Below are 15,837 nucleotides of genomic sequence, written 5' to 3'. Positions count from 1 at the left end.
TAGTCCTTGGCGGTTTCTTTACCGGATATGTTTAAATAACCGAATCCCCACAAATGCACCACCCCACTAACCACCTTCGAGGCCAAGGAGGCCACCGCAGCCGCTTTGCTCGCTCCGTCAGGGGCATCCTGGGAGTTGTAGTCCAGCCGGGGGCTTGCGCCGAACTACCTTTCCCATGGTGCACTGCGGATCGGGTGATAAAAGTTCTTTTACAAAACTCTGTACACACTGAGACACCCCCCTCCTGGGTCCCCTTCTCTCCCACGACTCCTTCTCGTCGGTCGCGACCGGGCGGCAGCAATAGGAGGGCCTCGGCCCCTCGCCGCGCCGTCCCGAGAGGCACTTCCGGCGGCGGTTCACTTCCTGGTTGGGTGGATGGAGCCGGGCGGGAGCGCGCGCGGGGGAGGGGCGGCGGGTCAGTCTCCGCTGGGCGCTCCGGGGATCAGCTGGCGGGCGGGCGGGCGCCTAACGCGGCCCCGGCTCTCGCTGCAGCGCCGCCTCCTCTCCGCGTCGCAGGCCGGCCCCGCGGCCGTGACAATGTTGCAGGAGTGGTAGCTGGGCGCCAGCCGCCGAGCCTTCTCAAGTGGGTGCCGCCGGGATGCTGCCTCGCGGGGCGGCGGGGAGACCAAGGAGGAGGGGAAGGCAGCGATCGGCTGGGTCGGCGCTGCCCGAGGCGGCCAGATCCTTCCTTTTTCCGAGCCGCGGGGACGGGGTCCGGCGCTCTGCCGGGATTTCAGCACCAGAATTTTTCTCGCTAGGAAAATGCATGAAGCGTTTCCCCGGGATGATGGCTTTTGCTCCCTCTAGGACTCAGCGGTTGAATTCGTAAGTGTGTTACTGATTCATCCTCTCTTCTTCTGTCATCACAGGTTTAAACTTACGCGAATCGCTCTCTTGAGGAGGAGGGGACCGCGGCGCGATTGACACGCATATTCCTATTGGCATCCTCCCTCAGCCCCCACCCCCACGGCCGGATTCGGGTGGCTCCTCTCCGAGCTGAAATCCGAGAAGAAATCCTTGGATCTCTTGTTTTCTTAGGAAAAAAAAAAAAAAATCCAGAAACCTTCGGTATTTTGCTTTACTGCTTCCTATTCTCAAGATGAAGAAGTTTTTCGACTCCCGGCGAGAGCAGGGCGGCTCTGGCCTGGGCTCTGGCTCCAGCGGAGGTGGGGGCAGCACCTCGGGCCTGGGCAGTGGCTACATCGGAAGGGTCTTTGGCATTGGGCGACAGCAGGTCACTGTGGACGAGGTGTTGGCGGAAGGTATGGTGGGACTCTTTCAGTGCGCCGTGAATCAAAATCTTGTGCTGATGCAGCAAGACTGGTTTCTAGTTGTTCAGTGTATGAATGGGTTTTGACCAGTTGACCCTCCCTTCCCCCTTCCCTTGCTCAGTGAATCATTGTCCTTGAAAAATTTAAAACTGAGGTTTGGAAGTGACAGGGCTTATGGGGTGGAAGGACGTTGCTGGAAATTGTTTACCTCAGTGACCTTTTATTATTTTTTAAAAATTGACAAGCCAATTCTTGTCTGCCTCACTGAATTACAAGGATCAGAGGGAAAACGTATGTGTGAAAGTGTAAAGCTTCACATCAAATGTAGGGTGCTGGGCTTGTCATCCTCCTTAAACTTGAAATATTGATGTGAGGGCTGAAGGGTGGAGATGGAGTACCTTTAAGAGGGGAGAGGGGTTTCTCCTTCTACCCAACTTTCCCACTCCCATGAGCAGGCACTGGAGGAAGAGAGGATTTTCAAAGAATGGGAATATGTTTTTCTAATAGCCAAGGCTCTTGGTGAATTTGACTAGTTTTGTTTCCTGACCCAACTGTAATCAGGTCCCCAGGATGTAGCTAAGATAACAGAAATTACACGAGATGAATGTGGTTATTTTGAAACCAGTCCACTAGGCCCCTCTTCCTCCTGTTTTAGTTTTTATTTTTTAGCCAAAAGAATTACTTGAGAGTGACATCTGATTTTTATTTTTCTTCTGTTGGAGAAGATGTTATTTAGATCTGCTGTGTAAATTCCCTACATGTGTCTTCATCTGTGTATCTATAGATATGTAAATATACGTTTTTTATCCTCCAGGCTTTCTGGAAATCTTTGCATGTCTCTTTTGGTAACCTTAACCTCGACCTTCATAATTACACCAGACTCATACTTTTCACAGCGCATTGCCTGCCTTGTGTGCTTTTATTTTTAATAAAAGCAGCGATTTCCTTGGCATGAAGCTATTCAAGCTAATTGAATGGGGCCAACCTGCTGTAGGTTGTGTTATCGGTTGAGAGGGGATTGGGGAAGGGGGATGCCACTGTTACTGCAACATGGTGGTTGTGGGGGGACAGTTTATTAGCTGGAGTGGAGCCTTTTTTGCAAGCTAAGGTTGAAGCAAGGGTCCTAACCTGGGCCTGGGAGATCCCTGTCATGGTGAGTGTTGTGGGCGGGTGGGTTAGGAGGAGGAAAAAGCTGTGTTTGACTCTCAGCTTGTGCAAGTACTGGGTTCAACCGGGCCCAGTTTTCTGGGGTTAGGGTGGAAGCCTTTACTTTAAAAGCACTTTAGAAAAAAAAAAGATCTGACAATTAATGTCCTTGTGAAATTGTTGCTCTTTTCCATTCTCAGCACTGCTCTAGCTGGACTTAATCCGGGGCCTGAGTCACTGTCCCTCTGGATCTTTCCTTGTGGGCTTTGGTGCAGGATGGGAGATGCTTCTGTGCCCGCTGCCAGATCCGCACCCTTGAGTCTGATCTGTCTCTTTCATTCCTGTGCCAAAGCCCTTGACTGCAGTGGGATGGAGAAATGGAGAAGGAGTGTGTGAGAGAGAAATCAGGAGGAATGAGGGGCACAGAGTTCTTTCCTTCTCTTTGAATGGCCTCTGCTGACTTTATAGCCCGGGAGCATCTGGTTCAGCTAGGATATTGTCTCCTTGTACGTGGGGCTACCCTAAGCAGTACCTGTTCTCAGAATCTGAATGATGGGGAAGATAAAAGGAAAATTGGTCTTTGTCATCTAGGCTGTCCTCCTCTTCCCTGGAATTCATCCCTGAGAATTGCACATCACGCATTATGATATTTTTAAGTGGAACTTAGGGCTTGCAGCTCTGCATTCATTTATTTGTTCATTCAACAAGCAGTTATGGAGTGTCTATGATGTACCAGGCACTGTGCTAGACCCTGGAGGTATGACATAAAACTAGATGCTAGAGTTTACAAACTACTTTGAGAGATGGAAAACAGCCAGTTAGAATAGAGTGATATGTGCTATGGAGATGAGCTTAGGGTGCAGCGGCCCTCAGTTTTAGAGAGCCAAGGATTACTTTTTGCAGGAAGTGACTGACCAAATGAGTAGGAGTTATCCAAGTGTGGAGACAGCATGGACAAAGACTCAGAGCAGCAGGAGAGAGTCTCACGTAAAACTGGGTCTGGTGATATTGTTCTTTTTATGTTCTTTAACTGAGACTTTGCATTTGTGGCTCTTAGAAGTATATAGCTATGTAGGAGTCAGTATACAAAGTATTTATGTAGTGTCCACTAAGTAAAAAGGCACTGCTAGGTTCTGAGAGGGATAGGGGGAGTTCTAAAGGGTGATGTCTGCTTTTAAGGAGCTGTCACAATTTGGGAAGACAAGTCAGATACTCACACATACAGTACAGCACGGTTACCAGCAGTGTCTGTGGAGTCAGGCAGATCTAGGTTCAAATTCTGCATCTGTTCTTTACTAGCTGTGAAACCTTGGATAAGACTTTTCAAGCCTCTCTCAAATCTGTTTCCCTATGACAGTGGTTCTCAAAGTGTAGAGCCTGGATCAGGAGCATCAGCATCATCTGGAAGCTTATTAGAAATGTGAATTAGGCCTCACCCCATAAACCAAGAGTGTGGGGCTTTAACAGATTTCTGGAGAGATTCTGATGCAAGCAAAAGATCAAGAACCCTTGTCCTATGGAGTGGTTGTGAAGATTAAATGAAGCAATGTATATGAATTATTTAACATTTTTCAGGTGTTCAACGAGCGGCAGCCATTATTTGCCAGCAACGTTACATCCTATATATAGTTCAGGGGAAGTGAAGGGGCATTGTGAAGGCTAGTTTGGCTACAGCGATCTGCAGCCATCCCGTTCCCTATTGTGGGTGGACAGAGTCAGATATTTTTCTGCAGAAGCCTCACTAGCTCCGTCAAGGGTCAATAGATATTTTGGGTAGCCATGTTCCTTCCTGTACCCTTTCCTTTTTGAGTGTCCAGGTGCTGCCCTAACCACCAGTCCCAGCCAGAGTTGTCCAAGGACAACTGTGCGAGTGCCCAGGACAGTGGCCAGGCAGTATGGGGAGGGTGGGCTTTAAACATAGACTCTTTTCCCACCACATCCCACCTATCACCCCTGTTTCTCTGATGTGGGTGTTGGTCTCTGCTTTATAGTGACGAATGCAGGAACACCGAGGAGGAGCTGCTGTAGTAATAAAGGAGAACGTCTGGGCTGCCATCTCCATCAGCAGCATCAGCACTGTTCATCTGCTTTCACTAACTAGTCACTGAGGGCTTGTTTGGGAGAAGTGAAGCCTCTACACCATGAATTCAGAAGGATATGGCTATCTCTAGGCTGGGTGTAGAGGGAGATATTTTCTCTTTAGCTTCCTTAGTAAAGATGCCATGATGACTTCCTAATCATGTCTAAGGTAATGGGCATGTGATGTCAAGGAAAGACTTGGTTTAAGCTTCCAGAATAAGCTCCATGGGAAAATAGGAGCAGTGCTCAGAGAAGGACTGAAGAGTAGTGCCTTTGTCATACATCCTTAGCTATGTGAGGCCTTACGTTCTAAGCTTTAAACAGTACATGTTTGTCGAATTCCTACTGTGTCCAAGACCACATTCCAGAACTGCATCAGTTCTGTATAAGGTGGGTCACGTGCCCCTGCAGAGCAGTTTCCTTACTTATACTAAAGGAATCCAGGTCTAGAGTTAACAAGAACTACTAAGTGAGTTTCCATACCAGTAAGCTGACGATTTCTCCTCCCAACATCACAAGGTAGTGAGGCTTAAAGGTGTGTGTGAAACGACCTAAAACAAACATATGTATACGTGTATGTATGTATGTGTATACACATGCATATGCAGCATAATTCTATTGTGTTGGTATTGATGTGATACATACATGTACTCATTTAGTGAATTTTCATTAGGCCTTTGTGGTAGGCACTGCATTAGGTTCCAGAGCTACTGAGAAGAACACGATGTGGGCCTGGGTCTTCAGGTGCTCACAGACCAACTGATAACCCCAAGATCAGTGGCCAGCACTTAGCATGGCTCTTGGTACATACTAGATGGTAAAAAGATGTTATGCGGTGATAAAGAGAGGGCCTGAGGGTGAGGGTTTATAGATGATGTCTGGTTTGAACAGGAATGGAAATTGCCCAGCAGATGGTCCAGATGAGGGTTGCCCAATGCCTTCCCCGCAGAAAGAGGAGCATATGCAAATGTGGAGTGGTGAAACAGTATGATGAGTTCAGGAATACTGACGAGTCCAGTGTTATCATTTGGGTTAGCACAAGTTTCCCTTCCAGAATCAAGGAAAGAAGGGCATAGAATGGTAGAAGGAAATTCTGCATTTGTTCCCTGGCTATTCCCTTGCTGTTCACTTTCTTCACTTGCTGGGTTTTTTGAGTAACCATTGAGTAGCTCTCCATTACGCATTGCTACCCTGTGTGCCTCAACCCTGTGCTATTTGTGGGGCAAGGGAGGGGATAGTGTCTGGGAGAAGGATGGTCCTGAAGGTTCCGTGAGAGGCAGGCAGCTTGAAGGAGAAGTAGGTGGGGGAGAGGGATGACCAGTGTTACAGAAGAGAGTGGACGCGGGAAATAATGACGATGATTGACCACAGCAGAAGGTAGGTTGGAGAGAAAAGAGGAAATAAGGTTATGGAGAGCTTTAGTGCCAGGCAGAGAGTTAGTTACAAGCACCTGAGGTCTTCTCTGACGCAGACACCAGTTTGATCCCTCCCACTTCAGATGTCTTTGCCTGCTGGGAAGTCTGGTTTTTTAGTGGCAACTGCAGATTTTCAGGGGGTGGTTTGTGAATGGTGTCTTCTTCCTGGCTTCAGGCATGATGACGGTTATAGCTTTGCTAAATATAGCCAAATCTAGAATTCAGAAATGAAATCCAGAATAAGCAGTTAGTTGCATGGTCAAAGCCTTTCTTTTGGTCTAGCAAAGTCACACTCATTTAATGAGAGATGATGAAGAGAAACAGTTTCACGTGGGTTTTGAGTGGGAGATGATGAGGGGAGACGTATACTTGTACCTCAGTAGCTAAAACTGCATGTAGAGTACATGGGGACAGCTCGATAAACATTCATAAAGTACATACGAAACATTACGGCATCAGAGCAGTCGTTGCAGTGTTTGAAAGTTGACATCTCAGAAAGGGGACTAACACCACCATGTACCTTCATCTTGTACTCTTGCAAGGATAAATGCTTTCTAAGCCTGCTGAAGAAATAACTGTGACATCTGCATCTGAAAGAGCCAAACAGTGATAATAATAGAAATGGTATTGTCTATTGAAGTAGCATCTGGCACTGTGAAGTAGCAAAGAGTGGCCTTCAGTCTGCTTTTCTGGAGCCATTTTTTGGTGTGGTGGAAGGGGCACTGTAGTATAAGTGGGGAGGTCAAGGTTTGTTGGTTTGTTCATTGCCATATCCAGTAACTGTTCCTGAGCCCTCACTATGTGCTGGGCATCAGCCAGTGAGAAATAAGACTGCCTTGAGGAATTGACAGTGATAGCACTTGAGGTACGTGAGCCGATACCTCCAAGTGCAATAATGGAAGGATGTAAAAGCGGGGGGGGGGGAACAGATAAGAGGCAGCCATGAATTTTGTGGGGTCAGGAATAGTCAGGAAAAGCTGAAGAAAGGGGATATTTGAGGTATGTCTTCAAAAACAAGAACTTATTACTAGATGGAAAAGATTGAGAGAATTTTCTAGGCAGAATAACATGGCCCAAGACAAAAGTTAGGGAAGTGCACTGCTTGCTGGGAGCTTTATGTGTTGAGATAGCATAATCTATTAGTGGTCCAGGGCTACATTGTCCAATAAAGTAGCCAGAGCCACATATGGCTGTTTAAATTTAAATTATCTAAATTAAAATATAACTTTAATTCTTCAGGCACACTAGCCACTTTTGCTTAATAGCCACATGTGGCTAGTGCCTATGATTTTGGACAGCACAGATAGAAGATACTCCATCATCACAGAAAGTTCTATTAGACAGTGTTGGTTTAGAGCAATAGTCTCTAAACTCTTTGGATAGAATGGCACTATCAGTTAAACATTTAATTCCTTCATTATATACATGCTTATTTATTTATGTCCTGCTATCATTAACTAATATCTGAAGGCACAGTATATACTTAAAATGAAATTCATCATTTTTGATCATAGATGCAAATCTGTCTTTTAAGTCCTCTAGATAGGTTTTGGTAAACTTCTTGTCATATTAGATTGTGACCGTTTGTACATCGTAATGTGACTGATGGAGAGTTAAGTATACCACAAATAGAATTGAGGCTCTACCATTCTCTTGTTGTTCATGTATGCTTCTGTTATCTTTTTTTTTTTTTTTTAACATTTATTTATTTTTGAGACAGAGACAGAGCATGAACAGGGAAGGGGCAGAGAGAGAGGGAGACACAGAATCTGAAACGGGCTCCAGGCTCTGAGCTGTCAGCACAGAGCCCGACGCGGGGCTCGAACTCACGGACCGTGAGATCATGACCTGAGCCGAAGTCGGACGCTTTACTGACTGAGCCACCCAGGCGCCCCTATTATCTTTAATCCAATATATCTTTGCAGGAATCTTTGCCCCTTGTTTGCTTTATGAAGATTAATTCACTTAAAACAGATGTAATCAGTAAATCCACTTAACCAAGCACATGAACTGTGCAGCCCGTGCTTTGGAGCTTCCACTCTTTCCTCATTATTCCATCAGATTCATATGAGACATGTGACTGATATAGAGACTGGATGGCAGCACTAGTGTTGGGCCATCTAGTAAATAAAGATAAAATCTTATTTTCTAAGATGGAAATTAATATAAGTAGAGAGTCTCATATATATTTTTTTCTTCCCCAGTGGATTGTTTTGTGGCCCTCTGTTTGGAGACCACTGGTCTTGAGCAGTGGTTCTCACCCAACAGCGATTATCCCGGGTGACATTTAATAATGTCTGGAGACAGTTTTGATTGTTACAGGTGGGAGGTAATACTGGCATCTAGTGGGTATAGGCTAAGGATATTGCTGAATATCCTACAGCATACCCAACAGCTCTCCCTCCCTACCACAACAAGTAATTATCTAGCCCAAAATGTCAGTTGTGCCAAGGTGGGACAACGTGATGTGTTGACCAATGTGGGGAAAGAGAGAGGAGTCGGAGATGGCTCAGAAGGGTCTAATCTGACTTTAGGCAAATCCTTTAATTTTTAAATTCATTTTCTTAGGATCAGTGAGGCAGTAATCTTTCTTAGCCTAATATGGTTAAAAATCTTTATGTCATTTTCTGTGTAAAATAGCTACTTCCAGAAATAAACCAGTAAACTAAAGGAGGTAGAACGGCAAGGGTTTGTAGGCTCTACCACTGACTGAATATGGATTATGAGTTTTAGAAAATTCTCCCAATGTTCTCGTTGCTCATATCTGAGCAACCCCAAAATATTGTGGAAGCGTTTTCTGACTTGAATTGCTCACAGGGAGGTTCAGCTGGGAAGGGTCATTAAAAATCAGAATGTTGTGAGAGAAGATGTAGATAATCCTTTGTACAAGGAAGAATTTTCAGGAAGAGTCTAGCACTTGCAATTAGGGATAGTGGGTTCAAGTTGTTTGACTTCTGTTTGCCAGTATGGCTTTGGGTAAGTAATTTAACCAATAGGAGCCACTGGTTCCTCATTTATAATAAACATCCTCTTCCTCTGAGAGGATGTAGGTATAATGTAGAGTGCATGAGACAGCTTGCCCTGCCAGCCAGGAGTAGCAAGGTTTATTGAGCATCTATGGTATTTTCAGCTCTAAGATGCTGTGACATATAGAAACATAACGGAAGATTTGGCTCCTGCCCTCTTTGTTGACATAATGTGACCAACACACAAGAAACAAAAACGCCCTATAAGACAATAGGGTGGGTGGCGTAGTCTCTAAATTCTGGAGGTGTTGAGGGGAAAGAGATCAGTGAGGACTGAATTGGTTAGGAAGATTTTGTGAAGCTGGATTGTTCTTAACTGTGAGTCTTCTCTGGAACCCCTTCTTCGAGTAACCTTGTTTTATTTAGGGAACACATCTAGTTCTGCACGTTTGCATATGTTATATTCTTAGTAAAGTTGAAGTAAGTATTGCAACATTTTTGGTTTCTTTTGAGGAACAAAATTGCCTACATAAATAAATCATATGTTCTGTGCTTATAACCAAAGCAAAAAAGCCTTTTTATTCCATGTGATTTTGAATCACTCAGCAATACTGGCTGCAGTATTTTGTGCCTCCTTCCCCCCTCCGGTATCTTTATTATTACCAGTTTGCTATCTTTATTTTTAGTGTATTATATATACTTCAAACAATCTCAGTTCTTCTTTTGAGTTATGAACAATTGTTAGGAAAGAGGAGTCCTTCTTATGAACGAGACTTCCACCCTGGCAGAGGGCAAGTTCTTCAAGTTGGAACAAAGTTGAAAGGGTGCAAATCTGGAGCTTCGTTCGAGGGCTGCTGTGAGTGAATCAGCTTGAACATCATGGTCAGTTTTCTCCTTGGGTCCTGAGTTAACCTTGGCAGACAGTGGATGGCAATGCCAATTGAAGCTTTGTTATTTATGATTTCTGAAGAGCTGAGAGATTATTTATTGGATGCAAGAGTTTATGGCACATTATTATTATAGAAGGCCTAGCATAGCATAGCATTGATGTTAGATTATCATTTGTAATTATAATGATCTTAAATAATGATGCCTTTCATCTAGGACTTGAATCTTGGAGAAAGCAATATAATGCCATGTAATTTTGCTTGCTGCCTGGTTTTGAGGATGCTTACAGCTATTGTACTGGGACTTTTAGGGTAAGAGAGAGATTGTTGTCCCTGTGCTACTGAGCATGAATTTGAGAACAAAACGGAGACTTTATTACCCTTCAGAAACAAGAAAAAAAAAAAAAAAAAAAGGAGAGGACTCAGGCCTTGTCAGCTGGTCCCCTCCTGGAGGACTGAGGGTTGAGCAGCATTTACAGAGGGGGCAGGTCTCCTGCTAGGACCCTCAAGTCATCATTTTCCCTGCTCATGAAATCTTGTTTGTTCAGGAAGTGCTGATTATCTTACCAGTTTGTTAGATTTGTTTAATTTCCACTTGCCTAGTCCTTCTCCTCAGACCTTTGTCCTCTACTTTTAGAAGCCTGGGCCTCTTGGTGGTGGAGAGTGGGCAGTGTTGGGAGAAATAATTCCAACTGGCTTTTCAGCTATGGAATAATCTTGGTTTGACCAGAAGGAGTAACTCAGTAATGATTGGGGAAAACCTGCTATCCAGTACTGTCTTTCCTTCCCTGCCCCCCAGAATAACGGGAGCACTGTGATGTTCTTCTCAGGAGAAGACCTCCAAGGTTAGACCCATGTGCGGTGGTTTAAAAGCATGGGAATTGGGGGTAGGCAGCCCTTGGACTGAATCCTGGACCTGTCCCTGTGATGTTGGGCAACTAACATCCAGGCTTCTCATTTATAAAATGCAGATAATATTGTGGTTGGTTGTAAGGATTAGATGAAATTACGTAAAGCACTTAGCATAGTGCCTAGCATATAGTTAGCAGTCTGCAAATGGTAACTCTTAACATTTGAGTGCATGAATTTTGTTTTAATCAGGCAGTATTTGCTTTGCTGTGTGAATAAGCTGGTGAAGTTAGTCATGGATATATATATATATACATATAGATGTATATATATGTGTAGATATATATATGTGTGCGTGTGCATGTGTGTATATATATATACATGTAACTAATGTTAGTAATATATATATATATTATATATATATAGTAATATATATGTAGTTATATATATGTATTATATATATTATATATATATATATAACTATTAATTTAAAAAGTAGAAATGTAAGGTATGAGTATCTTAACTATATACAGGGACTCAAACTATTTAAATAAATGCTATATTATGTAGATAGATACAGATGAGGAATAAAGATAAGAAAGAGAATCTCAGATGAATGTTGTGGTTTGATTTTTTTTTTTTTTCATGCTTGAAAGCCACCTGTGTGTTGGAAAATTTCCCCAGCCTGTCATGTTGCGATTAGTATGAAGGGCCTCTGCCTCTCTGCCCCTGAGGAACACCTGATCCCAGCTGCCTATCCAGCTTCACGTTCTTAGGCTCTAATATAGGTCGTCTGCTTCATTCAGGCCTGTGCACTCCTCCTCTCCCATGAATCATGGGTATAGTTCTTTCCAGTGCTTTCCTCGTAGTGTTCCCTGTACCTGGGATCCCCTGCTCTGCCCTGCTCATCTACCTTACTCCCACCTAACCGCAGCACTTACCACATTTGATCCCTCTCTCCTTCTGTTCTGTGGGTGCTGGTCATACTTGCTGCCTTTGTGGACTGTTTGGGCCCATAATCCCAAAGTTGTGTTTTGCTATTTATTTCATTTGTATCTACTTTCTAGTGTTAGGTAATTTTTAGGAGGCAAGGTGTAAACCTTAGGTTTATTTTGTATCCAATTAAGGACTCTTAAATTTGAACACTGTAACAGAGGGTACTGGAGAATAAATTAACTGAAGAAATAATACAGTAAATCAGTACTAAATCACATTCTCTGGGCAGGCACTACAGACCAGACAGATGTGAGATATATAGACCTCCCTGTTCCTATTCCAATAATATAACAGATCTATGTTTGGGACCTTAATACAATGATAAGAGCTCTCAAATCTAGGTTTTTGGTAAAGTTGAAAAATAACAAAATTCAAAGCAAAATAGAACACCTTCCAGACTTCCTGAAAATTGTGTAAATTTCTTTACTGATTCAATTCAGTTATGGATGACTAATTCTATCAATCTCAAAAGTAGAGATATAAAGTACAAGTATCTTAACTATATAAAAGAATTCTAAAACGATTTCAGTGCTATATTGTAAAGATGGAGAAGATTAGGTCAAGTATCAAAAACTCAGAAGTTACTAAAATTTCTCTTTAAGCAAAGCATGCATTAATTTTCTAGCTCGTGGTGGTTGTTGGCCTGTGGTAAATTAGGACAGTGACTCTCAACTTACATTTAGGGTAGTGGGCATGGGAGCAGGGGACAGATAGGAAAGGAATACATAATCTGAAAAAGCACATACTAACCTCAGGCCTAGGTAGGAAAGGAGGGACCTCAAATAGTATGGGGAATGGTGGTATACCCTCTTTAGAGTCAATTGTAGTCTTAAGCGCTGGGGGGAGGGAGAGGATATGAGACTTTTATGTTTATCAGAGGGCATATTGTTTTTAAAAGGTTTGTGGGTATGGCACTAGCAGCTCAGTTATAAATTGAGTCTAGAGAGGTAGTTCCTAAAACTGGTCACTATATGTAGCTCTTAGAACATAGATAGGAACTCATTTCTCCCTATTCTTGCTGCTTTCAGAGAGGAGTAGTGAAAAGGGGACTCGTCCTTAAGCCTTTCCTGGTGGTTTGCCCTATGAGTTCTGTGACCTTGTTGAAAGATCAGATCTTGGTGGCTCTTTGATCAATGATGAGAATTCACTTGAAAAAAGTTACTTTGGATAAGGTAAACTTTCCCAGAAAATGAAGTATTTCTTTCTCTTTTAAAATAATAGTTTTAGAATATTAATGTTATGTTCATAACATAAAATGGGTCATATAAGTGGCTCAGCCAGCAATTTTAAAGTGATTTGAAGGTGGTATGATAGAATAATGTCCAGGTCTATGCATATTCAAGTTCTGGTTTTAGGTTTAGCTCATCTGAACAAAGAGCTGTATAAAGTAAGGAAAGTAGATTGTGTAGTCTCCTTCTCAGTGATCTGGGACATGTGGGTTCCCTTCCGCTACTATGGTTTTCCTTATATAAATATGGAGATCACTGGATGACCTCAAAGATACCTTCTAACTGGAAGACATGATTTTTAAGTTCTCTAGTTTCTGTTGAGACCATTTGAGAGGGACAGTGACATGGGGTTGATTAGGCTGAAGTGTTAGACTTGTGTAGCTGGGACTAAGACAACCTTCTTGAGATGGGTTGTTAACCTCGGGTTATGTATGAGCCGTACTGGGATGTGTCAATATCAGTGAGGCAAAAGATCCCATTCTTTTTCTACTTACCTTTTTCCATATCTTTCCTTTAAACTAGAGAAATCAGTGTTCATAATTAGATGTTGGAGGTGACAGGAAGCTGGGATGAATCCTGGCTTAAGTGACTGGGTGGATAATGGTGTCAACAGAATGAAGAAAGAACAGTGTATGAGGGAAAGAGGATGAGTTTGGTTTAGGACTTTTTAGCGTGAAGCACCAATGAAAATCCAAGTGTGGATATGGTTTAGGACACTGGTGGATAGGACTGGCCTGGATTTTAGAGAAAAGTTTGGTGAGAGTTGTTCTATAACCACGTGATATTAATGTAAAGTGAAATGCAATGAGATCTCACAAGCAGACTGTGTGGAAAAAGAGAGAAGCGGGCTGTGGGGAGGTGGAGGAAGAGGAACACACCTGGACTGATACCCAAACTCCTCACTCTGACCTGCAAACCCCTGCAAGAACTTGTATCTCTCTTCGCCTCAACCTGTGACTCTTTAGCAACAGTGATTCCCCTTTATTTTTGTGAGCATTTAACATCGTTTCCTCTTTGGCATCTTAGGCTTGCCTGGTCCCTTTGCCTGGAATCTTTTCTTTTCTTTTAAGATAGGAAGAAATGAAGGAAGGAGGGAAAAAAGAAAAGAACAAAGGAAATACAAAAGGAAGGAATGAAATAAGGAAGGAAGGAAAGAGAAAGAGGGAAGGAAGAAAGATACTTGGATAGAAAAATATATTAAAATCTGTTTTTAAAATTAATTTTTTATTGAAGTATAATTAACAGTTTCAGGTGTACAACATAGTGACTCAACAATTTTGTACATTTCTCAGTGCTCACTCACTGGTGGTGAGTGTAATCACCATCTGTCACCCAACAATGTTATAACAATATTATTGACTATATTTCCTATGCTGTTCGTTTATTTTATAACTGGAAGTTTGTACCTTTTGATCCCCTTTATCTGTTTCAACCCCACCCACCTTCCTTCTGACGGCCACCAGCTTGCTCTCTGTATTTAAGAGTCTGTTTTTTTGTGTTTCTTTGTTCATTTGTTTTGTTTTCTAGATTCCCCATATGAGTGAAATTTGCCTTTCTCTGTCTGACTTGTTTCACTTAGCATAATACCCTCTAGGTTCATCCGTGTTGCAAATGGCAAGATCTCATTTTTTCCTATGGCTGAGTAATACTCCATTTTGTGTGTGTGTGTGTGTGTGTGTATACATATATATACATACACACGTATATATATACGTACATATACACATACACACACACATATCACATCTTCTTTATCCATTCATTTGTTGATGGACAGTTGGGTTGCTTCCATATCTTGGCTATTGTAAATAATGTTGCAATAAACATGGACGCTTATATCTTTTTGAATTAGTATTTTTGTTTTCTTTGGTTAAGTACCCAATAGTGGAAATACTGCATTACATGGTTTTTCTATTTTTAATTTTTTTGAGGAACCTCCATACTGTTTTCCACAGTGCATGCACCAATTTACATTCCCACTAACAGTGCACAAAGGTTTCTTTTTCTCCTTATCCTTGCCAACATTTGTTATTTCACGTCTTTTTGATTCTAGCCTTTCTGACAGGTGTAATGATATCTCATTATGGTTTTGATTTGCGTTAGGATTAGTGATGTTTGCTGTTGAGTTTTTTTTTTTTTTTTTTTTTACCATCTTTTCCTGTGTCTCTTGGTCATCTGTGTGTTGTCTTTGGAAAAAATGTCTATTCTGATCTTCTGCCCATTTTTTACTTGGATTATTTGTGGTTTTTTGGTGTTGAGTTATGTAAGATATTTATATATTTTGGATATTAACCCCTTAGCAGATATATCATTTGCAAATATCTTCTCTCATTTAGTAGGCTGTCTTTTTGTTTTGTATGAAACAAAGGTTTTTCACTGTGCAAAAGCTTTTTATTTTTGGTGTAGTCCCAATACTTTATTTTTGCTTGTGTTTCCCTTGCCTTAGGAGACCTATCTAGAAAAAATATTGCTACGACTAATGTCAAAGAAATTGCTGCCCATGTTTTCTTCTAGGAGTTTTATAGTTTGAGGTCTCTTTAGGTCTTTAATGCCTGGAATGTTCTCCTTCCCGATCTTTCCATCACTGGCTGCTTCTTGCCATTCAGACCTCACTTAAGACTCACCTCAGAGAGACCTTCCTTCACCATCCAATATAAGGAACTCAATCATGTTTTATTCTGCCAGCTGGCCTGTGTCAGTTGATTCTTGCTTGTTGTGTATCTCCCTCCACAAGAATATCACCGTCATGAAAACAGAGACCTTCACTGACTTGTTCCTTGTATATCCCCTGTTCCCTGTGTGGTGCCTGACACCTCTGAGGAACTCAGTGAAAGCCAGTTGAAGGAAAGAGTAAGCAGGTGAAGGAGGCAGAAGAATGATTGGAGATATAGATATAGAACCAGGAGAGAATAAGTGATGGCAATGAATACTAAGTAGATTTAAAAGAAGGAGGGTGTGGATACTTTGGGGTGTTAGCAATCAGTAAGGTCATGATAAGG

At 42.4% G+C, this 15,837-nt stretch overlaps 1 protein-coding gene across 8 annotated transcripts in view; it reads left to right on the top strand.

Annotated features, from left to right (window-relative positions):
- Positions 1–415: 415 nt before the first annotated feature.
- AAK1 (AP2 associated kinase 1) overlaps positions 416–15,837 on the top strand; it is a 177,344-nt gene continuing 161,922 nt past the window's right edge. For all 8 annotated transcript variants that reach the window (XM_047851551.1, XM_047851549.1, XM_047851550.1 and 5 more), the window contains exons 1-2: positions 416–583; positions 870–1,262. In XM_047851551.1, coding sequence (XP_047707507.1) covers positions 1,100–1,262 — 163 coding nt within the window. In that variant the 5' untranslated portion in view covers positions 416–583; positions 870–1,099. The remainder of the gene's footprint in view (positions 584–869; positions 1,263–15,837) is intronic.

Source organism: Prionailurus viverrinus, chromosome A3, assembly GCF_022837055.1.
Source record: "Prionailurus viverrinus isolate Anna chromosome A3, UM_Priviv_1.0, whole genome shotgun sequence".
In the NCBI taxonomy this organism is placed as follows: Eukaryota; Metazoa; Chordata; class Mammalia; order Carnivora; family Felidae; genus Prionailurus; species Prionailurus viverrinus.
This window is presented reverse-complemented; position numbering and strand designations above follow the sequence as displayed.